The 25,008-nt window shown below is 42.9% G+C and overlaps 1 protein-coding gene across 1 annotated transcript; it reads left to right on the top strand.

Moving 5' to 3' along the window:
* Positions 1-354: 354 nt before the first annotated feature.
* lrig3 (leucine-rich repeats and immunoglobulin-like domains 3) lies at positions 355-23,568 on the top strand. The gene is made up of 19 exons (XM_026147291.2): positions 355-834; positions 5,014-5,085; positions 5,195-5,269; positions 13,507-13,641; positions 14,027-14,170; positions 14,843-14,986; positions 15,079-15,222; positions 16,164-16,307; positions 18,567-18,647; positions 18,755-18,826; positions 19,326-19,397; positions 20,011-20,174; positions 20,694-21,029; positions 21,121-21,402; positions 21,490-21,966; positions 22,078-22,236; positions 22,349-22,468; positions 22,593-22,847; positions 22,937-23,568. The coding sequence occupies exons 1-19, from the start codon at positions 635-637 to the stop codon at positions 23,170-23,172; spliced, it is 3,312 nt and encodes a 1,103-aa protein (XP_026003076.2). The 5' UTR covers positions 355-634; the 3' UTR covers positions 23,173-23,568.
* The last annotated feature ends 1,440 nt before the right edge of the window (positions 23,569-25,008 follow it).

The following is a 25,008-nucleotide window of genomic DNA, read 5'->3' as shown; positions in this document are numbered from 1 at the left end:
TCCTATTTGACAGCTGGGATTTTTCCGCAATTATCAGGCGTTTGATAGACTAAAAACATAATCAATTAAGCAAGACCGCAATCCAGTGTGATTATGAGCCCTAAATACAAGTTCCAGGAGGATTACCAACAGTATGTGCAAAGTGTGTGTAATTAAAAACGATTAAACTCTACATTTTACAAATATTTAATTACTGATACATAAAATATAAGCAGAATTCTATTATTGTTGCACTAAAGGACACAGTACACAGCACTTAACGCCAGCAGCAGTCCTATGGACTACATTTCCCGTGCACCCCTGTCGTCCCGCCCACATACCTCTGGCGTGCGCTCACGCTGCGCTGTGGGGATCCTGCTCAGCGCGAGTTGCCCCAACAGAAGCAGCGAGGCTCACGGTACAAAAGTTTCTCCACAGGAATGGGCAAGTTTGAGAAGAACGCTTTTCTTTTACACCTCACCCCCGCGATCCCCACAACAACAACGGATTGGATATAAGGATCGACTGCGCCCCGACAGACAGCTCCAGATCTGGACTTTATTTCGTCTTCGTGTTTCTTTTTCTGGGGGTGATAACTTGGATTCATCTGAAGATAAAAGCAAAACAAGTTGGGAGGTGTTCGTTTGGGGGGAAAATGCGTTCCTCTACGCTGCCTCGCACTTTTGCAAAGTTCGCTGTGATTTTCCTGCTATTGTTGAGAGTGGAGAGCGGATCTGGTACTAACGCCAGGACGTGTCCGTCTCCCTGCGCTTGTCTCAGGGAGCTCGTGGACTGCGGTCGGCTGAAAAGGGGACAAACACTACCAGCCGTGATCCCGGAGTGGACAGTTGAACTGTGAGTCTACTGGATCAGCTTTTGATTTGAATCGCTGTGAATAAGGGTTTAAAGCTCTGCGCACCTCTTGGGGAACAAGTTTAGTTTTCTTGAGATGAGATGGGATGATCCGCATTCCTGTCGCACTGAAAAGGGAGCGGGTTGTAAAGTAGAAAAAGTAGAAGAAGACTGACTTAATTTGCTTTGATTTTATTGTTATTTGCTATAGATCCAGTCAGGAGTCCAGAAAAAGTTGCGCGTAATGGTGACCTTAGTCATGAATCCGCTTGTGTGAGTTATATTCACTGATCCTTTTTAGCAACGTGCCATTTATGTGAGGGAAGCGTTAAACACACCATACATACACCAAACCCCCCTTTCTACATAACCTGCAGTTAATTGTGAACAAATCCGCCGAGCGACTGCAGGTACTGGGCGTTTAGTCAGGCTCTCCCATGGGCGATCGCATCATAGAAGCAGCTGCAGAAGCTGCCAGTAAGCAGTTATTAATGAGCATAAGTGCTGTTAATAAAGAAGAATATTGCGTTTCGATTTGAAAGACGAGCATCTACACGTTTATCCGCACTGTTTGGGTGTTTTCCCTGTCCAGATTTTTAGTGTCACAAACCCCCGCGGGCCTCCCCACAGCCATATAAGCGTAAACCAGATGCAGTCTGGTTGCAGCACTGAAGTCTTTCCTCGACTCAGACCTCCATTACTCTGTCCACAGGCTGCTTTTGGTTGAGCTTGGCCTGCGGCCTTTTTTGAAGCTGGGACACCATATCCAGCTGTAACAGCGTGATCCTAGATGTGTTCTACTTAGATAATTATTCTTAGTGACTTATTTTTTTACATCCTGGCTTTAAGGTGGAGTGCTTGGTTTTTATTGCCCCGTGTTACAGCGCTTGATTTCGGTGCTTGGTTGTAGTTCTTGCCCTGCTGCTGCTGAGTGAGTTTTCTCTCTCCCTAAAATGTGCTGCTCTGGAAACTTGAAGTTGCCAGAGAAAACAGACCCAGCCTGAGCCTCATAACCGAGGCCCAGTCTTCCCAAAAAAACAAAAAAGTTCCATATGGGGGGAAAAATTCTTTTCACTCTGGCATGCTAATTTACGAGTGGCTCTCCAGCACATTTTAAACCCCTTAGACCGCCCGACCCTTTGTTTTCCAGCACCCCATTATTTCTGCTGAATTAGCAACACAAGAGCCAGCGATGGTACTGATTAAGGGGGAGCGTGTAGGATTAGTCTCAGAAAGAGGAGGGGGGCATGGAGAAAGTATGGAGAAGTAGGATTAAGCCTCACATATATGAGGGGACGTTGAGAGAAAAGGCAAAAGATTAGTCCAATTTTTAAACTGAGAACATATTTATTAAATGGAAAGTGCACCATTTGATTTTTAGTTCCTTTTAAAAAAAGTCTCAGTTGCATAATGTTAAACATATATAGTCAAGTCAAGGTAACTATTGTACCTCGACAAATACATGATTTTTAGGGAGACCCAATATCACAGATGGATAGATATACTGATAGTGACAGGGTTTCTACATTAAAATGTCTACTTTGCATTTTATGTTTTAAAAATAGTTTTTATGTGAGTGAATCTCAGACACCACATTTAAGATATAGATATATCTGTCATGTGGCAGTATCAGTCGACTGGTCTCTGAAATGTAGTAATGACTTGATAGTACGTCATAAATGTGAATTTTCTAGCACATTAGCCAAATTTTAAAATTAGCCTAATTTTAACTAGATACTTGTTTAGTACTTGAATAAAGTATTGAAGTGCTAAACAATGCAATGTTGTGGTAACTTACTTTTACTTTGGGCTGCTTCCTCATACACAAACTTTGTTAGAACATGCAACGCTGAAAAAGAGGTGAAAAAATTAGTAGTACAGTACCTGATGAGTTTAACTAGCTAAAACTAGTGAACCCCAGCTGCTAGCCAGTTAAACTATTAGTTTTTCTATGACATTTGAAATGTGACAAATAGTGTATATTTGATTAAACATTTATTGGATAACTTCACTGAGACATTCATTTGACCAGGTAGAAACCATAAGAACATTTTCTTAAAAGTCACGTTCCATTATAGCTGATGCTAAATCTGTTTGCTACTTAGCTAATTCCTTAGTGTGGTGTCTAAAATCTGAAAGCCAGTAGTTGCTACATGCCTTCCAAAATCCTATTTTTTGTGGTTGGTATTTTAAAGCTGAGAATAATTTAAGTTTAACTGTAGTTTGTGATGTGACAGTCAGATTTCAGAATCAGAAACTTGTGGCTAACTTGTGGTGTTTATGCATCGTTAGAGAAACAGTTGTCATATTTAATTTGAAATCTTGTTATTTCCCCTTTTATTGTAAAATGTTAATGACAGCTCTTGTAGTGTGTAGAGTAGCTCATTCATTTTCTTTAGTGAGTGATAAGTACATTTTCACCAGCCCAGCAGATATAGTTGTGCAGCCTGCACGCAGCACTGCCTGTTATCTTGCTCCTCTCAGAGCCTGCTTTGTGAGGGATATGAAAGTGTCATGGCTACTCACGGTTTATCTCAGGAGTATGATAGGGCACCTTTCCCTTATGGCCCCCAGCGCTGGAGCTGTAACAACAACAACACACAGCTGCATGCTTGGAGGAAAAAAATGGGGGGAGGGGGTGAAGGAGGTTAGTTAGAGTAAAACTCTGGTTGAGTGGCTTGAGAAACTTTCCACCAAAGAACAAAAACAGGCCCCAGAAAATTCAACAGGGGTGTTTCAGGCGTATGAAAGGCGTCCCTCTCACTTTTCCCGGCATTGAGAATACATTAGCAGTTGTTAGGTTCTCCCCCTCCTTCCAGAGCTGCTTGATGGATTCCAGATGAGGGAGGTAAGGGGGGCGAAGAGGAGGAGGGGAGGTGTAAAAAAAAAGAAAAAAGTGTCTGGCACCACAGCGTCGATCGTGCGCAGCAGCATCAATAACTCCAGTGCTTTATGGCGCACGAGGCTCTGCTTGCCAGATTTCTTGAGCTGGTTTTCAGGCTCCTTTTCAAAAAAACAGGCAGCAAAAACAAGAGTCTCACCCCGAGTGAGCTGCAGCCAAAGCTGCTTCAGACGAGTCCAAGACCAGGCTCGTTTTGAGCCAGGCCTCCATCCAAATGGGGCTCAGACAAAACCAAGACCAGATCAAATTGAGCAATATTCAAGACTAAAACAAACATACTCATACTTCTAAATAGAGTATTATATTCAGGAGTTTCCAAAATTGTCAAAACTTTAGAGGAGTTGTGATTGCTAGGGGTTTTTGAGGTCAACTACACAACTAAATAACACTGAAAGTACATGTTCAATACATGTTAGATTTGATTTTCAGGATTTGTAAATATCGAAGTCAGAAAAAAGGGATTTACGAGTCCAGACACCAACAAAGACGTCCGGACAGAGACTCAGTTACTAACAAACCTCTGCCGACTCCACTCGTCCCTTTTACTCTCCCCCCCCCACCACACCACACACACACACACACACACGCACACACACACGCACACACACACACACACACACACACACACACACACACACACACACACACACACACACACACACACACACACACACACACAATAAGTTATCAGGTTGTAGGTTTTTGGCTTCTCTGCTGACGTCTGGTTTTGAAGGAAGCTGTTTTGGCATCAGCTTTTTCTGCTGTGTTTCAAAGGAGAGACCAAATGTCAGAAGCAGCCTTTTAACTTGTGAAGCATTCAGAGGGGAAAAAGTTGTATTGGAACTTTTTTTTCTCTTGCTTTGAGATGTTGTCCAATATTGGGCACTTCTCTAAAACACCTCAAACAATCTTAATGTTGCTGCTATTTGACTGTATTTCAAAGGGATATACCTGTGGTTTGAAACCAAAGTCACGCCCACCCTTAAAAACAACTGGAACTAAAATTCAAACCAGTCGAGGGACTTTGTTTAAAATTTGCGACTTTATTTGCGACTCTAAGCATTCTGTTACGTCGTGGAGCTTTAACCTCGTAGTTACATTACAGTGAGTTTTTCTTTGATCCGCTTTCACTGTTCACAGTTTTAAGGCACAATAACACACCAAATTTGTATGTAATTATGTTTGCTGCGCAGACCCAAATGTAAGACTGTAGCAGCTGAAAACTACAGTGCGTGGGGTATACTTTTCCCTTAATTTTTCCTTCTTTTTTTTTCCCGCAGGGACCTGAGCCACAACAAATTGCAGGTGCTCGACAGCACTTTGTTTTCCAAACTACAACATTTAAAAGAAATGTGAGTATGCCTCGTGTTTCGCAGCACATTTCAGAGCAAACTCGGGCTTTTCCAAAACAGTGTGTCTCTAACTCTTCTTTCACCGTGTCTTTTTTGATGATATATTCAGAAAGCTGAACCACAATGGACTGGAGGAGATACCAGATCTGGGCCCTTACGCCTCAAACATCACAGTTCTTATTCTGTAAGTAAACCTTTCCTTTAAATCGAAAGCTTCTCTGGATTCTCACCTCAGCGTGGTGTGGAGGGTAATTCTCCGCCGGGGCTGTCATGGCTGGTTAAACTAGCGAGCGGGGAAGTGGTTCCTCCCCCTCCTCCTCCTCTCTAGAGAGCAACCCATTTGACTGAGCTGGTTCCCAGACGGGGCAGTCAGAGAGATGGCAGTCAGCCCCAGACGGGTCACGTGTTTCGAGACAAATGCCATCAACAGAAATGGGGAAAAAAAAAAATTTTGGTGGCTTTCACTGCTTGTTGGTGTATTTTTAAACTGGAGGCAGTGACGTGAGACTGGGAAGAAAGAAAATCTGTCATGTGAAAAAAAAAAATTTTTTTGGTGTGATCCCAAGTGGATGGGTCACGTCCAGTCCTTTAAAGAGAGTTGGAAGAAAATGCTTCAAGTTTTAACATTGTCTTGTTGTATCAGTTTTTCTAACTTTTGTTGAGAACGATCACTTCGTGTGCTTGAGTGATGCTGAGTATGCAGAAGGCGATTTGACTTGTCGTAGTCGGTCCCTGTCAGATTTTAACCAGTATTGTTGTGCAATACGTGCTCTCGGGGCAACGCCAGATATTAGTGTGTGAAACCGCAACAATTTTATTTGCTTTCTGTGGCACGTCTCTCAAAACCAGCCAAAGTGAAGTTACTGTGGAGGAATGTGCCTCCACTCTGAGCTAGATGAGGCCTTCTCCTCATCAAGCCCCAACACGAAACCCCGCGGTCGCCACAGGGCGTGCAGTCTTCAGTCAGTCAATTGACAATTTGTTTACAGATTTCACTCAGGAGCGTCACCTCCAGCTATAAGTTTCTTAGCACAGAAACATGAGTAGGGTAGACTTTTTTTTAAAATCCAAAAACCCTTCATACTTTAGAGCAGGGATGTCAAACTCATTTTACATTACAGCCCAGTTTGAGCCTTAGTGGGCCGGATCACTGAAACTCTGTTTTCTGTCAGTGTAAAGAAGTTTAACTACACATTTAATCGCTAACACATTTTAGGTAAACAAGTGCGACTGCAACAGTACATCTTAGTTTTTATTCATGATTTAAAAATGCTGCTATGGTAAATGAAAAAGTTCTGTAACCTACTGCAGAGACTGTCCTGTAACTATAAAACAGAAAGTTTTTGTTCATTCAGAGAAAATGTCTGATATATTTATTTATACTGTGAATCCATTGTTTGTTTGTTTTAAAAACCCTTTCTAAGCACTTAGTGAATGTGAATTGTTTGTCTATTACATAATTACTTTGGTCTAGTGTGAATGGCCAAGGGGGAGGTGTTTATCAGTAGGAAACTGATGTTAAATTTTGTTAACATAAGTTAAAATTCATTCTCTCCTTCGTATTGTTCAAAGCCATGCAGTGGGCCAGATTGGAGCCTCTGCTGGGATGATTCTGCAAATGGTTTTGCAAATGTTTGAGCCATTTTTGAAATAAAACATACCATTTAATGCTGACAATTAGTGAAAAACAGGATGCGCGAGAAGCTGTAGCTAATATTAGCTAATACACATTTCTGCTAGTCTTAACCATGAACTGTATAACAGATGGAACTAGCTTCCAGGTTTGAGAGGTGGAGCCAGTGTTGAAGTACCTTTAAACTGTATTCTATTTAATTGCCACTAGGGGGCGACTTCTGGGGTTACAAAAGGACATAAGGTTTAAAAGAAAACAGCTCTTGTTTTCCTTCTCGCAAACATTCTCCTGATGAGTTTATGGGTTCAGTCACTAGTTTTAGGTCATGCTAAATAAAAATTGAAGTTTATTTTTGTACATTTTGGTAATTCTAAGAGTCAGAAAGGAGAAATATCAAAGTTATGCTCATTGGCTAACAACTTATCAATCACAACACGTTAGCAAGTAAATGTGAGGTGAGCTCTCTTTTGTCTCGGTCGTATTCAACTCAATGAGATGGCAACGCCCACGCAGGGCTACGTCCATCTTTGAGCAGTCTTTCATTTAAACAAACTATTCTAGTTAATAGCTACAGTTTGTCATGCTAATTTTCTGGAAGTGGATAGTGCCGTGGAGCTTCATGAATCCTATTTTGCTGACATACAATTTTTTTTAACCAAAAAGCTCACAATATGCAGTTCAAGGTCTGTTTTAATTTGAGAAACATAAAAGAATGTTCTGTGAAACATTGCCTGTGCTATATAATTAAGTAAATACTGGCTATTTTGCCTTAAAAAAGATCACATTGCAAAACTGTGGTTATCAGCGGGTTTGCCAGCATTCAAAAACTCCCGTATTTGTCAAACCCAAAACACACCGCATTGTAACTCTGTTATTGTTGTCAAGCACAATTCATCTGAAATATGCAAAAACCAGAGTGAAGAAAACGAGCTCACGCAGAAGAAAACGAAGTGAACACTTGCTCTCTCACTAGCCATCCTCCTCCTTCAGATGAAATGGCACAGTGTGTGATTTTTCCCTCCAGTGAAATATTTTTCCAGAATTTCTCTCCCTCCTTTAGTTTCTCCAAGCTGGGATGGTTGTAAAGAGGGGGGGGAAAGACCTCGGGGTATCGAATACCACTTATTCAAACAGCCAGTCAGACATAGCGGCAGCTCTCGTCGACTTCTTTGACCCCGTTGCTCTGAGTAAAAACAAACGGCAATAACCCTGCAGCTGGTAGTAATTGAGTCGTGATCAGTTTAATTAATTGAACAATTTCCCAGGAATTTATGGAGGGGGTGAACCCCACCACCACTAAATCCCTTTGCTTGTGTTCAAGGAGGGTTCAACAAATGACCATAGAGATTCCAGGTTGGATTAGGTGTATAAGGAGGTGAACCTCTGTGTTCCTCAGGAAATGGGAACCTTGTTGAAATGAAGAGATCCAAAGCAAAATTGGCACAGATAAAGTAATTGTTTGTTGAATTTTTCATGTGATTCAGCTGCTAATGAAAATGTTTGTTGGTTTGCTTTTGATAAATCAGGGTTTTGTTGAATCTGTTCTTTAAAAATCCCGGCGGTATTCCTTTACAAGGTGTTTAGTTGTTTTTGCCTGAGTATGGGTTAAGCTAAACATGATTTGATGCTAATTGAGTTGTTGGTTTACTCCAGATAAAAGACTATGGCAGCTTTGTTATGTGAGGAAGACGGCTGTGAGGTTAGTGTGAGTTGTGTTAGCTGGTTTCAAATATACACTATTTGTGTTAGATTTAGAAAAGTGTGTCACTGTAGCGTTTCTTTAAACTCAAAGTTAAAAATGTCTGCCTCAGTGCTTCAACCAGATGGTTTGATGGACAGTTAAACTTGAGAAACTGCAATTAAATGAGGGATTAAAAGTTTGTTTCTTGTTGTCGTTGTCTTTTTCGCTCTTACCCATGCTCACTTCCAGCTCCATACTTTGGTTGTTGAGGTCTGCTTAAGTAGAATTGTATGATTAATAGTTGAGAGGAATCCGTATACCAGCCCTCGTTCGTCTTTCTGATACAAGCAGTTTTTGCTCCTCTACCCTAGGCCCTGTCCATGCATACTCGGGCATTTTATTAAATGTTACTTTTTCTGTGTTTTGGCCTTTCAGCCACATTTAAAAATTAAAAATTGAGCTCCTTCTAGGGTTCCTTCTGTTTCTACGTTTGTATGTAGACAAAGAAATCAGAGTTTCTCTTATATCTTAAAAGGAGTGTGCCTGTATCTCTTTTACTAATGTAATACTGTGTGCCGTGTTAGTCTTTGTAAGCTTTTAATTGGCAAACATGTGTATATGTTTAAGGATATATGGCCACCAGTTGCTTTGGCATGTTCTTGACAGTCTCATCTTTTTCGTGTGGACAACGATGTTTTTCAAAATGAACTTGTTTGAAACAAATACCTGTGAATGTGTAGCCGGAGAAAGGCCACTCTGTTTTTTAAGCCAACTTTCTTCTGATTGGCTGCCCCTCATCACCAGAAAATATATATTTACAGATTGTGGGCAGAACTCCTGTGTGTAGGTCAGAGGTTGACCATATTAGGGTTATACACTCTTACTGATGTCACACAGAGCCAAGAGCAGAAAAAAGTGTCAGAAACAGAGTTCTTAGAGCAGTCTGAAACTGGAGGTTTTAGCTGAAATTGTTACTATTTGACTATGTTCACTATTGGTATTCAGCATTCTAACATTATGTATTTGATAGAATTTAAGAAATACAACAATGTGTTTTAGTACTTTGTGCAGTGCAGAAACGTACAGCCTTAAAGACATCCTTGTTCTACACAAGCGTCCTTCAGTTCACGTTAACACAGTGTGTTCTTCTCACTGACTGACGTGTTAAGATGATCTGCCATTTAAGTGAGATATGCAGATATGTGCGGAGCTTAATATGGCGTCTCAACAGTGAAGCACAGCGCTGGTTTTCATTACAGGCGCCACTGCAGAGAGGGAGAGAGTCATCAGATGGCTTCTGCAAACTCTGTTCTTTTTCCAATAGGAAATACCACACACACACACACACACACACACACACACACACACACACCACAGGCAAGATACATTTAGAAAAAAAAGCAACTTTCCATTTAAAGAACTTCCCCCTCCAAAAGTATTATTTGCCAGTCACTGCAGCGAGCTTTGCTGAACACGGGGCAGTAACAATAAGAAGCCTCGACGAGGATCTCAGGTTTTTGCAGTGAGTAAATGTGGTCAGCTCGATGGCGGCTGAGGCCAGAAATACTATCGAGCTATGCAACAAGTGCTGACAGGTATAAGCTTGTGTGAAACCTTTGTCTTATTGGTGTAATAGGCCTGTGAGTATAAAAAGGCTTTACCTGATTATATTGCACATTGCAAGCATTTGAGAAGGTTTGAAAAAAAGACCATTACATGCGATTAAATCGTTTTGTAGCCACGAAAGCTGCGCAACAACAACGTTACCCATCCATCCATCCATTCGCTTCCGCTTATCCTTTTCAGGGTCGCGGGGGTGCTGGAGCCTATCCCAGCTGTCATGGGGCGTTACCATAGTTTAATAATTATTGCAGATTTCCTCAGTATTCAGCATCCATTGGGCTGTTATTGACACATGCTTGGCCTTCCACGGACTTCCAGAAGCTGCAGCAAAGCCCTGCAATCACACTAGTAATGACTCCATAATCACATTAGATTGAATGAACAAGTTTGGAGTGAGTGGATTTAAAGTGTACAGAGCGCTGTTTGTTTGTGTGTGGCAAGGACTCTTTGAGTGGCAGTGCAGATGTTGAGACTGAAAGCACGGTCTCGACGTACAGTCCCGCAATTGTCTGGGCATGCAGTCGCACAGAGAGTCACACAGAGAGTTCACGGTTGGGTTAATGTTTAAAGATGAACAGCGGAAGATATTTTCTACTGCGAAATAACGGATAGGATTGTGCAATAATTACATGGGAGACAGCGATGATACCATCTAGCAGTCAAATCGAAGGCTAAGCTCTTTCCCCGGGAGCGAGGAGCAGGCACCGAGCCCCTCCACCTGTCCCCTGTTTGAGCTCTCTCTCTGAGCAAAACTGGAAAGACTGGTTCTGTCTCACCAGGCAGCCCTCCTTCTCTCAGCGACCAGTCAGGGGAACATGAAAACTGAGATACAGGTGGTGTGCGGCACTTTTGTTTGGGACCCGAGGGCTGTGATGCACGGAAGGCTCGCTGCAAATCTCCAAACAAAAGTTGCTGACAGTGAGCCAATGTGTTTTACTTCGGTAATGATGTAGTTCGTGCACACTGCAACACATGTTTAGGTTTGACAATTCAGTTCAGTTGAATTTTAATTATATAGCACCAAGTCATGACAACAGTCACATCTATGCACTTTATTTTGTAAGGTAAAGACCCCACAATAATACAGAGGAAACCCTAACAATCAGACGACTGCTTTTGAGAAAGGACTTGGCGACAGTGGGAAGGGAAAACCCCCTTTTAACAGGAAGAAACCTTCAGCAAACCCAGGCTCAGGGAGGGGCGGCAATCTGCCGTGACTGGTTTGGGATGAGAGGAAGAAGACCGGACAAATTCGAAAAAAGTGGAACAAGAAAAGAAAGTGAAGGCACGCTCGCCATTCTGTGTGACAGTTTAATGGAGCAATGTTTTCATGTGTTTCATGAACATATGAGTCTCCGGCTACGTCTACGCTAATCTGGATAAATTTGAAAATGGTGTTTTCATTTAAAAACGCTCCGCGTCCACACTATTTTCAATCGTTTCCGAACAGTTCTTCATCCACGCTGAAACGACCAGAAATGCTTACGTTCCTTCACTGTACTCGACCTGTGTCATTTCCATCTGCTGCTTATTTACTTTCCAGCTCTTTGAAACATCGTGGTAAAATGTTGAGGAAAAGCACTGAGTTTTTTAAATGGGTTACAAAGTTGCAAAAGCGAGTGAGAATTAAAGAATTTGAAGAAAAGCTCTCTGGAGCAGGTACAACAGCTGTGTGAAGGACCAAAAAGCTCTCCAGAGAGTGATCCGTACAGCAGAACGCTGCTGCAGGATTGCTCTCCCCCCGCTTCAGGACACCTACACCAGGAGATGCCGGACTAGAGCAGCGCAGATACTGAAGGACCCGTCCCATCCTGGCAACAAACTGTTCCAACTTCTGCAATCTGGTAGAAGGTTCTGCATCTTCCGGGCAAGGACAGAGAGACTCAAGAGGAGCTTCTATCCCCAAGCCATCCGGGCCCTAAACACACACACCCGCCCTCTCACATCATCTATAATTGACTGAGACAGGACTCTTCCAGACACTAAACCAAGGCACAATGTACATTTCAAATCCTTTAATTTTAAATATGTTTATATTGTCTATCCTGTAAAATAGTCAGATGTCTATTCATATTAATGTACAGAATTCACCTGCTTGCTGCTACTACTGCACATTCACCCAGTGTATATACTATATGTGTATATATATATGTTCTTCCTCTACACCCCCCCCAATTTTTGCACATGTCGAGGAGCGTGTCAGGCTACATTTCACTGTGTTATACTTGTATAACTATGCATGTGACAAATAAAGAACCTTGAACCTTGAACCTTAATCTTTTTTATGGCTGTCAAAATTGAGAGCAAACAAAACAACTGCTTTACGATGCCGTCCGCCATCTTGGTTGAATTGGTCACATGACTGCATCACATGACTAAAATGTGTCAAGGTTTTCGAAAAGCCCCCATTTTTGCAGTCTACACTGTGACAGCATTTTCAAATGTATCCACTTTGGAGTGCGTTTTCAAAAAGCTCAGTTTTCCTTGACCAAAAACGCCGTCTCAGTGAGGACAAAAGGCCAACACGGAGAGAAAAAGATGCGCTTTCAAACGAAAATGTATTAGTGTGGACGTAGCCTCCATGCCCGCCAAACTCCTCCATCTCTCCCGACTCTTTGCTTCCCATCATATCACCCCGTGAATGAGAAGTTTACAAAAAGGTGTTGCAGTTCCCACCCAGTTCTATGAATCTGCAGCACACCACAGTTTCATAGCAATGTGATGCAGGTTCAGCTAATTTGCATTGGTTAAACATTAATGGCACCGCATCTCATATTAAACCTAAATTATAAAACTGTCCTTGCTTCTTTTCTTTTTTTTTTGGCTGCTGGAAAGAGGCTTCAGGAAAACCTCTCTCCTGGTCAGCAAGGTGTAGCTGGAGGAGGGACTGTAAGTAATGAAAACTAGGCCTGTAGTCTGCTGCTTTGGAGGGAAACCCCCCCCTCCATTCCACTTGCTCTCTCCCTCTCTGGTGCAGAGTCTCATGCACAAAGAGGGCACTGTAGAGGCTCTGTTTATAACTAAGCAGTCCCTGCACTGCAATTTAGGAGGCGTGCAGCTCAGGAAATTGCTGGCCTCTGCTGAGGCATGCTTTCACTGAGGGAATGGTATTCATCAGCCAAGTAATTGGCAGGTTACTTTTTTAAATACCTTGTTGGTAATTACCTTATAAACAAAATAACACATCAGTAAAGTGAAAGCTTGTTTGGTGTGAAGAGCAGCAACATTAATCATATTGAATAATTTGTTGGCTTTTTTTATGAAATGCGCGTGCAACCTCAGCAGAAAAAAAAGATGACATAACTTCATGTTGGGTGGTAAGTTTAAGCTTTAAGAGCGCGAGAATTTGTCATTTTTTAATTCCGCAGCCGAATTTTGGGAACGCGAGTGCTTGTGTATCTGGAAATGTGAAACCGATGCGCACCGCTAGCCAAATACATGATGTTTTTGTCATTTATTGGAGCAATGGTGTCTGTATTTTCAGAGCAAACAACAAGATCACTGCGATCTCCGAGGCTCAGCTCCGGCCCTTTCTTGCCCTGGAAACCCTCGACCTCAGTAACAACAATGTTGTGGAAATAAAGTCCGGCTCCTTCCCTGCTCTGCCTCTCAAGAACTTGTGAGTGTTATGATTTTCTTTATCTTAAGAAAAACATGCAGATCAGAGCACAAGCATGGCGCTGTCATGAAACTCATTCATTCAGAGCCAAAGAAAGGTGGTGTTTCCAGCTGTAGTCATTTATATTTGGCAGCATATTTCTGTTCTGGGACCCCACAGCAGTCAGTCGGCACATAACACAATACATTTGATCACAACAGAGATGACAGTTATTAGTCAGAGATGGCATGAAAATGGGCGGAGGTGGATTGCAAAGCAGCTTGCAGATGCACACTAAATGTAGGCAGGTTTAATCACTCCATCTAGTTCAACAGTAGATATTGCAGTTTTTCTGCAGTACATTTTTATTTAAAGCAGATTTTACAAGCATATCTTCCTTTTTCAGGTTCCTCAACAACAATCGGTTATCCTCTCTGGAGCCTGGCTGCTTTACCAATCTGTCGAGCACGCTGCAGGTTCTCCGGCTCAACCGCAACCGCCTCTCCAACATAGGACCCAAGATCTTCACTCTGCCTCACCTACAGCATCTGTAAGCAAAAAAATGACAAAGGCTTGCTAGACAGTTTGACCATCCATCCATCTGTAGGACTTACGGCTCTGGGTCATCGGGGTAATAGTCTAAACAGAAAAGCCCAGATGTCCCCCATCCCAGCCACCATCGAGGTGTTCCCAAATTTTGTTGCCCCATAATTCCACATTTTCCTCTGGCTTCTAAGGGCTGTTTATCCATCTAGATTATTTTGGTATTGGTTTCCCAATTTTGGACATTGCCTGTCACTTGCCATGTTGGGCTCATGTGGAAAATCCACAGGCAGTCTCTTTATACTAAATTCCACCTGAAGGAAGCTCGCCCACTCTATTGCCATATTCCACGACCTGACTTGTTGCACAGGTTGCTATCGTGGTACCACGTTGGAATTCACTGAGCTCCTGGGAGCGACCCATTCTTCCACGAATGTTTGTAGAAGCAGTCTCCATGCCTGAGAGATTGATTTCATCCACTTGTGGCCATGGACGTGATTACCTTTAGCAGTATAGTGTATCCACCTGTGGTGAGAGATGCATGCTGGTGACACCTCGACAATAGAGCTGTCCTCCTCGACTGAGTTGTAGTGTGAGCGCGGGGCATGCTTGTACTGCTTTTCACTGTGAAAATAGTTTGAGTCCTGTTTCCACTTTAAACTTTCTGCGTGCGTTTCAGAGAACTGAGCAGAAACCGGATTCGCAGGGTGGATGGGCTGACGTTCCAACACCTCCCAAGTCTTCGCTCCTTGAAGATACAGAGAAACAGCCTCAACCGCCTGATGGACGGATGTTTCTGGGGTCTCAGTAATATGGAAGTCCTGTAAGCATTTTTTGTGATATGTTTTATTCCTGAAAGGTAATGTTGTTTGCAGAATAAAGTCTCACTGTGTGTGTGCACGTGTGTGTGTGCAGGCAGCTGGACTACAACAACCTGACAGAGGTTAGCAAAGGCTGGCTGTACGGCCTGCTGTCTCTGCAGCAGCTCCACCTCAGCCACAACACCATCAGCAAGATCAAATCTGACGCCTGGGAGCCCTGCCCGAAACTCAGTGAGCTGTGAGTCCACCTTTTTTTTCTCTTTCCCTGCCGTCCCTCTGGATATTTCCCCCCACTTTCTATTCACACTCTGAACTCCCAACACTTCTCCGTGTTGCCCTCTCCTCCTCTCTGGCACTCCCGCCTGCCCTTCCTCACACTCCAGTTCCTCCCGTCGCCAATACACCCCGAACCCGACACACACACACACACACACACACACACACACACACACACACACACACACACACACACACACACACACACGTAGACAAAGCAGTGTCTCTTGTGCTCTGCCAGTCAGTGCCAACATTAAAGCACTGCCAAAATATTACACACCCCTTTGCCTCCTTTCTGCTCTGCTGTCACTTGAGCCAAAACATTGGCCTCTGGAAGTCCCGTTAGTTGTTTGTTTTTTTTGGAAATTCCATTATTAGTTGCATTTTCGTTTCTTTGAAATACCCACAAAATTGATTTCTCAAGCCATCAACGCACGTTCCTGCGAGCGGATTGAATTTCCTTTGTTGTGGTTGTTGTTTTAGTGTTCGCCATGTCTGGAGCTTTTTTTTCACGGATAGCTTGTTTTTTTCTTTTCTTCCTTCTTCCTCCCTCTCTTTCCCCACTTTTTTTCGCTCTTATCACACAAGCCTGGGAGTAAACAAGTCGCCTGTGGGTTGTGAACGTGTTCAGCTATCTTGATTTGTTCTCATCAGAGTTTACTTTGAGGGGAAAAAAAAGTATATTCGGAGTGATTCACAAATTCTTTTTTGATGCAAAATTTGATCTCTGCAGACTGATTGGAGATAAGGTTGGTCTGGAAATATAAAGAGTAAAAAAAATGGCAGTTCTGTTTTGTTTGTTTTTTTAAAATATGAAACATGAAGCATCACAACAGCCGAGCCAGTTTGTAATCAGCGCTTTGCAGAAATGTATTTATTATTACCTTCTTGTTTTTCCCATAGCAACCTGTCCTCCAATCACCTGTCCAGGCTGGACGAATCGGGATTCGCAAATCTCGGCGTGCTTGACAGGCTTGACGTTGGAAACAACCGCGTGAGCTTTATCGCTGATGGAGCTTTCCGTGGTCTCTCCAACCTGCAGATGCTGTAAGTTGTATTCACTGTTGACTAAGTAGTGCCTTACTCTCTTAACAAGAGTAATTTCTTACACAGCTTGTTGACTTATATTTTGCTTTTACATGGCCCGAGATGATAGACAGTACAAGCTGCCCTCCATGAGACGACCACACCATGGTGATAGCCGGGGTTACAATAAGACTGTCAGTCTTCTTTCCTGATGAGCTTATGAGTATTAAGTCATTTCGGGCCATACTGAATAAACAACTAGGTCTTTTTGGTTTTGGAAGCCAAGGTGCAGATGGTAAAAACGCTAATCTGGATACTTTAAAACAGGACTGCATGAACCAATGGATGGTGTCACGGCATCTACGTGCATCTCTTATACTGTCTATACCTGAGATGAATTGTTACATGTTTGCAAGTTAAAATTATAAACCTGCTGCTCCGTGCCCACACATAAATCCTTATATAAAATAAGAACATGCACATGATCTTTTATTTAAGTTTAAAAGACAAATCAAATTTTGGCTGGGATCAGCAGCCATATTATGTTACCATAAAATGCATTTTATGCCTACTATGCTTTGCAAGAGCAAGCAAAGTGTCAGTTTTGTGTTAGCAGCAGTGGATAGTCTTTCGTGGCCTAATCACGGTTTGCACTTTATTGTCTTGCCCTCTTGCACTACAAACAAAAATTAATGTAATGTAAGTAAATGTAATGTGATTACTGCTTGACATCTAGCACTGATTACTGTAAGTAGTTTCTAGATCATCGTGTAGAACGTTATTCACACTGTTGTTCTGAATGTTTCATTTCTCTACCTTTCTAAAAACAGCAGTACCACTAATCATGTTTCGTTTAAATTGCTCGAACACTTAGAAAATCCTTACCTACCCAGTCTTAACCCAAAGTTCATTGGCATACATATCGAGGCAAAATAGATTTCAAACTTTTCTTTTCAGGTTCTCCGTGCTAGGGAAAAAGAACACAGCTTGTATAAAAGAAAGAAAGAAAAAAAAACCTTCAGAGAGCCACAAACCCAACCTCAACACCCCCCTCCTCCCCACACACATACACACCATACACCCATCGTCCCCTGTTCCCACAGAGAGGCTCCCTAACATTTTTCCCAGTTAGGTCTTTTTAACTAGAACCAAATGTCTTCCTTAGGTCATCGTAGGGCAGGTGTGCACCTAGTTAGATGTAGATTGCTTCAGGCCTTCAAACCAAATGCCCCCTACACACACACACACACACACACACACACACACACGCACACGCACACATACATACTTCCTCAGTTTGTATCAGCCCTAGCAGGCGTGTCGAGGAGAAAAAGAACTGTTTGAAAGCAGGAAAGCCGCTCGGGGATCAAAGCAGGCAATTTCTCAGGGAAATGCTTTGCTTTTACTGATGTTCATACCCTAAAACTGTGTATTTAGTTGTTTTGCGTGTATTTTTCTTTCTGTGGATAGCAGGATAAATGTAACCATATTTTTTCCAGGAATTTTTAGTTTTGGTAGCAGAAAATGTTTCATCAACATCAACAGTTGGTTACAGTCTCTCGATTTCAAAGAGACATTTTTTTTTTCTGTGTAATGTTTCTTTTTTTTCAACCTCGTGTTTTATTTCTATTCCCACGGGAGTAATTCTGAAGTTCAAAGTTCTAACTCAAACATTGAGTGGAAACTTAATGTTCTCACTGAAGTAGTTCGCATGTAGAGACTAGACTTGCTAGCTACTTGAGTTGTTTCCACAAAGCCAACGTAATATAACGCTGAAAATGGCTGAAATATGTAAACTCACAAGGACATAGCAAAATAAGCAATTAATGTCAGGCGAGCTTAACCAGTAAATATAGAAGGATATGTTGGTTTTGGTCCATTTTAGAATAAACAAAGTGTCTTTGTGTATGTTAAGATTTTGGTAAACTCCTTTGGGGATGATCACGTACAGATTTAAATTGCACGTGGAATATATCATCCCCTCGAATGAAATGAAGCACAGCTTATATTGCCGAGCTTCCTTGTAAAACTTTTTTCCACTATGCAACACAGAAATGCCAAAGCAGACTTTTAAAAAGTGCCACCACGGCCAAGATGCAACTTCCTGTTTGGGCACGGGGCCACTTTGTAATTTTAACATCTCGAGCATTTTCCCTCCATCACGCGAAATGTAAAGCCGCATAAAGTTTTATTAACATCACAAGCGCAGTTGTTTTCTGGGTGTGGATTTTTTTTCTTCCTTTTTTTTAAAGTGCTTTTTATGTTTGCTTCTCCTGAAAGGGATCTCCAAAATAATGAAATCTCCTGGACTATCGAAGACATGAATGGACCTTTCTCTGCTTTGGACAAGCTGAAAAAACTGTGAGTGTGGGATCATTTTGCCATAATCCTAGTGGAACACAAACAATGTAAGGTCACCGAGTCAAAAGTGAGGTTGGAAATTGATAAGACTTTTGTTGTTTTCCCAGATTTCTGCAGAGGAACCAGATCCGCTCGGTGACCAAGAAGTCTTTCTCAGGCCTGGACGCGCTGCAGCACCTGTGAGTCGGCCTCGTGTTTCACTGATTGTTTCCAAAAGTCCGAGCTGTAAACTAACCAGGGTGAATCACACTAAGACAGAGAGGCTGTTTGTTTCTTCTCCCATTCCTCCGCTTTGATGTGGAATCAAGAAGAAAACTCTGCCATTAGTATCTTTACATGTGTGCCAGACTATATCGATCACTGAGGCAAGTGGAGATAAGTCTGTGTGTGTAAATGTGTGTGTGTTGGGGATGGTGGTGCAACAGCTGCATTTGATTCTAATTAGAGTTTTTTCCCAGCCGTTGCCAAAGCTCAAAAGCAGCCCAGCGTTGGGCCTCTCTTGATTAATGCAGCAAACTGCTGCACAGAGTTTTATTGTTCTGGAGCCCAGACTTTTTCTTCACTCGATTGAAGTTTTTGTAGCCTTCGCTCCACACGGCTGATGTCGGCAGAAAAAGCTGCCATCTTTGTGTGGGGATCTTAGCGGCCCTAATTTTCTTCTCTCTTTCCGCTCCGCAGAGATTTGAGTAATAACGCCATCATGTCCATCCAAGCGAACGCCTTCTCCCAGATGAAGAACCTGCAGGAGCTGTAAGTGTCTACGGGCAGCTTCAGTTAGTGTTTCCAATGTTGATGTGGGACAGAACACCAGGTGAAACTCATTATGGTCTGCTGGGAAAAGTCTGCAGCAAACAGTGCTTACTCCAGTGTTAATAACGGGTTCACGGTTTTCTTTGTGTCCTTCATTATAGGATAGCTTTCGCTGAAAAACCCAAGCAAAGCAATCTTTAAATTTATTCAAATTCAGTGCAAGTCTTGACAAATTACATACACAGTACACCGGATTAATGTTTCCTAAAGAAAACAGGTGCATTGTAGTTAGATTTTAGGTGATATTTTAGTATGTCTGTTCGTCTATATCTACATTAAATATCCAGTATAAATACCAAACAATATATGAATCTTATTTTTTTCCTAAACGTATTCACTTCTCCTAAGAAAAACACTCTACATTTACCTGATTCATATACACAAACCGATGGTCTTGTACTGATAAAAATCTCCCTCTGTAGATTCCACTGTGGTCTTTATTTGACACACGGCTTTACCTTCATCGGCTGTGTGAGGAAACGCAGACTACCAGCCATTCTAAATATTACTGCAAAGTGAATTAAACGCTTCTGGTATCTTCTCCCCCCGGCAGGCGTCTAAACACCTCCAGCCTCCTGTGCGACTGCCAGCTGAAGTGGCTACCCATCTGGGTGGCAGAACAAACCTTCCTGTACTGCGTCAATGCCAGCTGCGCCCACCCGCAAATGCTGCAGGGCAGGAGCGTGTTCGCCGTCCGCCAGGAGGAGTTTGTGTGTGGTGAGTGATGCTTCCACTTGGTGCGAGACCTTGACACAAATGTCCCATAATGTCTGAGAAACAGCCATTTATCCACGACAGGTTTTCCACTCACAGACTGGCCCAGATTGTTGGGTATTTTCCTCCTTGACTTCTGGGTTTCGAGAAGGAATATGATAGAAGTTTACTACGTTTTTCCTCCAGGGCCCCATCTGCACTTAGTTACAAATAAAATCCTAAGATTTACGCTCGTGTCTTGGCTCTTTAAAATAATGATAAGGACTAACAAAACATAACATCATATCAGAGCTGATCTGCAAGGTGTCGTTTAACCTGACAATTAAAAAGTTATCTGAAAGACTTTCTTGATTAAGAGATATAGGAGGTCCTCAAACCTTCTGCAACTGAGGATATAATGTCAGTTATTAAAATCCAAAATCTTAAAAAATGGGAAATTGGAATGAGCTAAGAAAATATAAACACGTTATATATTTATATATGTACTTGCAGCTCAAAAATTCCTTTTTCTTATTCACACAGAGGATTTTCCAAAGCCTCAAATCACTGTGCAGCCGGAAACCCAATCGGCCCTCAAAGGCGCCAATGTGACGTTTGTGTGCTCTGCGGCCAGCTCAAGCGACTCGCCGATGACCTTCGCCTGGAAAAAAGACAATGAGGTCCTTAATGATGCGGAGATCCACAACCAGGCCCACCTACGGGTGCAGGGGGGAGCAGGAGGTGAGACGGAGGTGACGGAGTATACGACCACATTGCAGCTCCGAAACGTCGAGTTCTCCAGCGAGGGGAGGTATCAGTGTGTGATCTCCAACCATTTTGGATCTTCGTATTCTACCAAGGCCAGACTCACCGTCCACAGTGAGTTTGGAGTGGGATGTGTCATTTTATGGGCACGCACCTTTAAAGATCCTAAACAGTCTAATCAGAATGTATTTTGGTCTTTTTCCAGTGCTCCCTTCCTTCACGAAGACACCGATGGACTTGAGTATCCGCGCCGGGGCAACGGCTAGGCTGGAGTGTGCTGCTGTTGGCCACCCTTCCCCCCAGATCGCCTGGCAGAAAGATGGAGGCACCGACTTTCCTGCCGCCCGTGAACGCCGGATGCATGTCATGCCTGAGGATGATGTCTTTTTCATAGTGGATGTCAAGACTGAAGACATTGGCGTTTATAGCTGCACAGCTCAAAACACAGCTGGAGCCATTTCTGCAAATGCTACACTCACAGTTCTAGGTGAGAGAAAGGCACCAATTTCAGGTCCAAAGTCTTATATGTAGATGTTGTTGGCCCATTTAAACTATTCTTGTGCTTGTCTTACAGAAACACCGTCATTTCTCCGTCCACTCATGGATCGCACCGTGGCCAAAGGCGAGACCGCCGTCCTTCAGTGCATTGCTGGCGGTAGTCCTCCCCCAAAGCTGAACTGGACCAAAGATGACAGTCCATTAGTGGTTACAGAGCGCCACTTCTTCGCAGCTGCCAACCAACTCCTTATCATTGTTGACGCCGCAGAGGCAGATGCAGGAAAGTATACTTGTGAGATGTCCAACACTCTGGGCACAGAGAGGGGCAACGTTCGACTGACGGTTGTGCCGAATCCCAACTGCGACTCTGGAGCACAGGGCGTCGTTGGGGTGGGTATTGGAGCTGGGGCAGGATCTGACGATGATGGGTGGACCACAGTAGGCATCGTCATCATAGCGGTGGTGTGTTGTGTGGTTGGTACTTCCCTGGTTTGGGTAGTCATCATCTACCACACCCGTCGAAGGAATGAAGACTGCAGTGTCACCAACACAGGTCAGTTCATGGGGCTTATTTAATTATCATTCAGTACCTGATTTCTTTTTCCTTGCATATTTAATATATAATAATGAAAGCAAAACTTAATCAAGTGTTCTTATGCTTTAGATGAGACCAACCTGCCTGCCGACATCCCCAGCTACCTGTCCTCTCAGGGCACATTAGCAGACCGACAGGATGGTTATATACCGTCTGAGAGCGGTAGCAGCCATCAGTACATGACGTCTTCTATTAGTGGTTTCTATCTGCAGCCCAAAGAAATGATCGGTAAAAAGCTGCCTTTTCTTCTTTGTTTCCAAAGGGAAAGCTGTAGAAACAGTAGGGTTTTTTAGTCGAGCCCATTCATTTGTCCTGACAGGTCTTTGTCATTTGGATACAGGAAGTGAAGTGGACATGGAAGTGGCCATTGATCCTCTGCTTTGCCATTACCAAGGTCCAATTGGCTCACTGCTTCAGAGAGATAACATGTACTTGACTGACCCAACTGAAGTCTTCACAGGTCTGCAAAATAGTCTGGCAACATTACTGTTGTTCAGCTATAAAAATCTATTCAAGTGTATGTGACGTACTTTAAAAATCTCAGACTCTTTATAAAGATTCTGACTGTTTTTCAAACCCTTCAGGTTGTTCCACTGACCAAAGGTCAGCTTGTATGGACTCCTACAACGGCAGCCTGACAAACTCTAAAAGGAGGGACTACTTCCTGACCGAGCATTTTGACCTCTGCTCGTCCACTGTCCTGACCCAGCTTCCCAATGCTAGTTTGCATCATGCTTCCTCCTACCATCAGAGCGACCATCGTTCATCAGTGGAGGAGGGGGATACGGTTGATTATGGGAGACCTAATGAATGTCTCTCCCCCTGCAACACCTTCATGGGTAGGTCTTAAATTCATGTTTCCCAAACCGTTCTTACTTCAGAATTTCCTGTGCTCCGGCCTGACTTCTTGTTGCACGTTTTCACTCAGGAACATTTGGGAAAGCTCCCAATTGGAGGCCTCAGGACCTTCATCCAGGATTCACCCCACTGTCAGTAACACAGAATGGCATAACTCTGCACGAGAATCCTTATACTGCTCCGGATGCAGAGTCAGACCACAAGGAGTTCAACGACTCTTCATCAGAGCAGAGCAACAGTGTGTATGAACAGCCATTTGACAACACGCGGACTGATTCCACCTCACAGTGTCTATCGAGCACTTAGCTGAGTGACTGAGCTCCAGTGAGCTAGTGTTTTTCATGAAGAGAACAACCCAAAAAAAGAACATTTCTACCTCACTGAATGTACACTTTTGCAATAAAAGGACTCCTCATGTGGACAACGAGTGAATGTAAAGGACAATTTAATGTTCCTGCAGAAAGAAAAAGAAACATATTACCAGCTGTTGTTGAGGATACAGATTCTGTTAAATATTAAAGATCAATATATACATTTTTTTATCAAAGTTTATTATATTTTGTAAATTGTATATAAAAAAGATTTCATTATTTTTGCTTACATTTTGAGTACTTTGCAGCTCTGCCTATTCACTTATTCCAGCTTTGAATGAAGCATTGTTTTGCACATACATTATGTAAACAATAAAAATACCTAAATGTGTGCTGCTAAATTCATTGAAGGCTTCACGATGTTACTCGCTTCATCTTGCAAGAGATGGAGGTGTGGCCGTGTGGCATATGTCGGGGGGTGGGAGGTTAATGCTGGCTTTTATACCCAGTCTGGTTTTTTTTTAGAACCACAAACCACCAAGGACAGTCTAGGTCTGTCATCAGTGAGCCCCCCCACACAGAGAGGATATTTAACTGTTAAGTATCAAGGTCTGACTCCAGAAACAGCTTGGGAACAACTGGGTATTACTGTTTATTGACTTTCATAGTACCGTAATCATACAAATTCATGTTTCAGTGCCATATTGGGATATTCACCAGCCACTTTATTAGGTACACCTGTTCAGCTGCTCATTAATACAAATATCTGGCCAAACAATCACACAGCAGCAACTCAGTCCATTAAGGCATGTAGACAAGATGCCCTGCTGAAGTTGAGCATCAGAATGGGGAGCAAAGGTGATTAAAATGCGACTCAAAATCACTTGAGTATTTCAGAAATTGCTGGCCTGCTGGGATTTTCCCCACACGTCTCTTGGGTTTACGAAAAATAGTCAGAAAAGGAGAAAATATCCTGTGGCTCAGGGGGTTGGGAAGCGCACCTGTAACTGGAAGGTTGCCGGTTCGATCCCCGGGCTCTCTGTCCTGGTTGTTGTGTCCTTGGGCAAGACACTTTACCCTACTGGTGATGGCCAGAGGGGCCGATGGCGCAATATGGCAGCTTCGCTTCTGTCAGTCTGCCCCAGGGCAGCTGTGGCTACAACTGTAGCTTGTAGTGAATGAATAGTGGAATTGTAAAGCGCCTTGGGTGCCTTGAAAAGCGCTCTATAAATGCAATCCATTATTATTATTTTTGATGTAAGAGGAGAATGGCCAGGCTGCTTCGAGTTGGGAAGAAGGCAACAGTAACTCAAATAACCTCGTTACAACCAACATATGCAGAGAATTATCTCTGAATGTACAATAGCTCAGATTTGAAGTAGACGGACTACAGCAACAGAAGACCACAACGCCAGTCCTGTCAGCTCAGAACAGGGAACAGGTTACAGTTCACACGGGCTCACAAAGATGAAGAGAAGAATGGAAAAGTCTTGATATCTGCTGCCACATTCAGATGGTAGGGTCAGAATTTATTGTAAACAACATGAAAGCATGAATCCATCCTGGCTCATATCAGCTATTCAGGCTGGTGGTGATGTAATAGTAGGGGGATATTTTCTTGGCACGCTTTGAGCCCCTTTGTACCAACTCAGCACCATTTAACCCTTTAAATCAGGGGTGGGCAACTCCAGGCCTCAAGGGCCGGTGTCCTGCAGGTTTTAGATCTATGATCCAACACAGCTGATTTAAATGGCTAAATTACCTCCTCAACATGTCTCGAAACTCTCCAGAGGCCTGGTGATGAACTAATCATTTGATTCAGGTGTGTTGA

The sequence above is a fragment of the Astatotilapia calliptera genome, chromosome 17 (assembly GCF_964374335.1).
Source record: "Astatotilapia calliptera chromosome 17, fAstCal68.1, whole genome shotgun sequence".
In the NCBI taxonomy this organism is placed as follows: domain Eukaryota; kingdom Metazoa; phylum Chordata; class Actinopteri; order Cichliformes; family Cichlidae; genus Astatotilapia; species Astatotilapia calliptera.
Note: the sequence above shows the minus strand (reverse complement) of the source record. Positions and strands in the feature narration are given on the sequence as shown.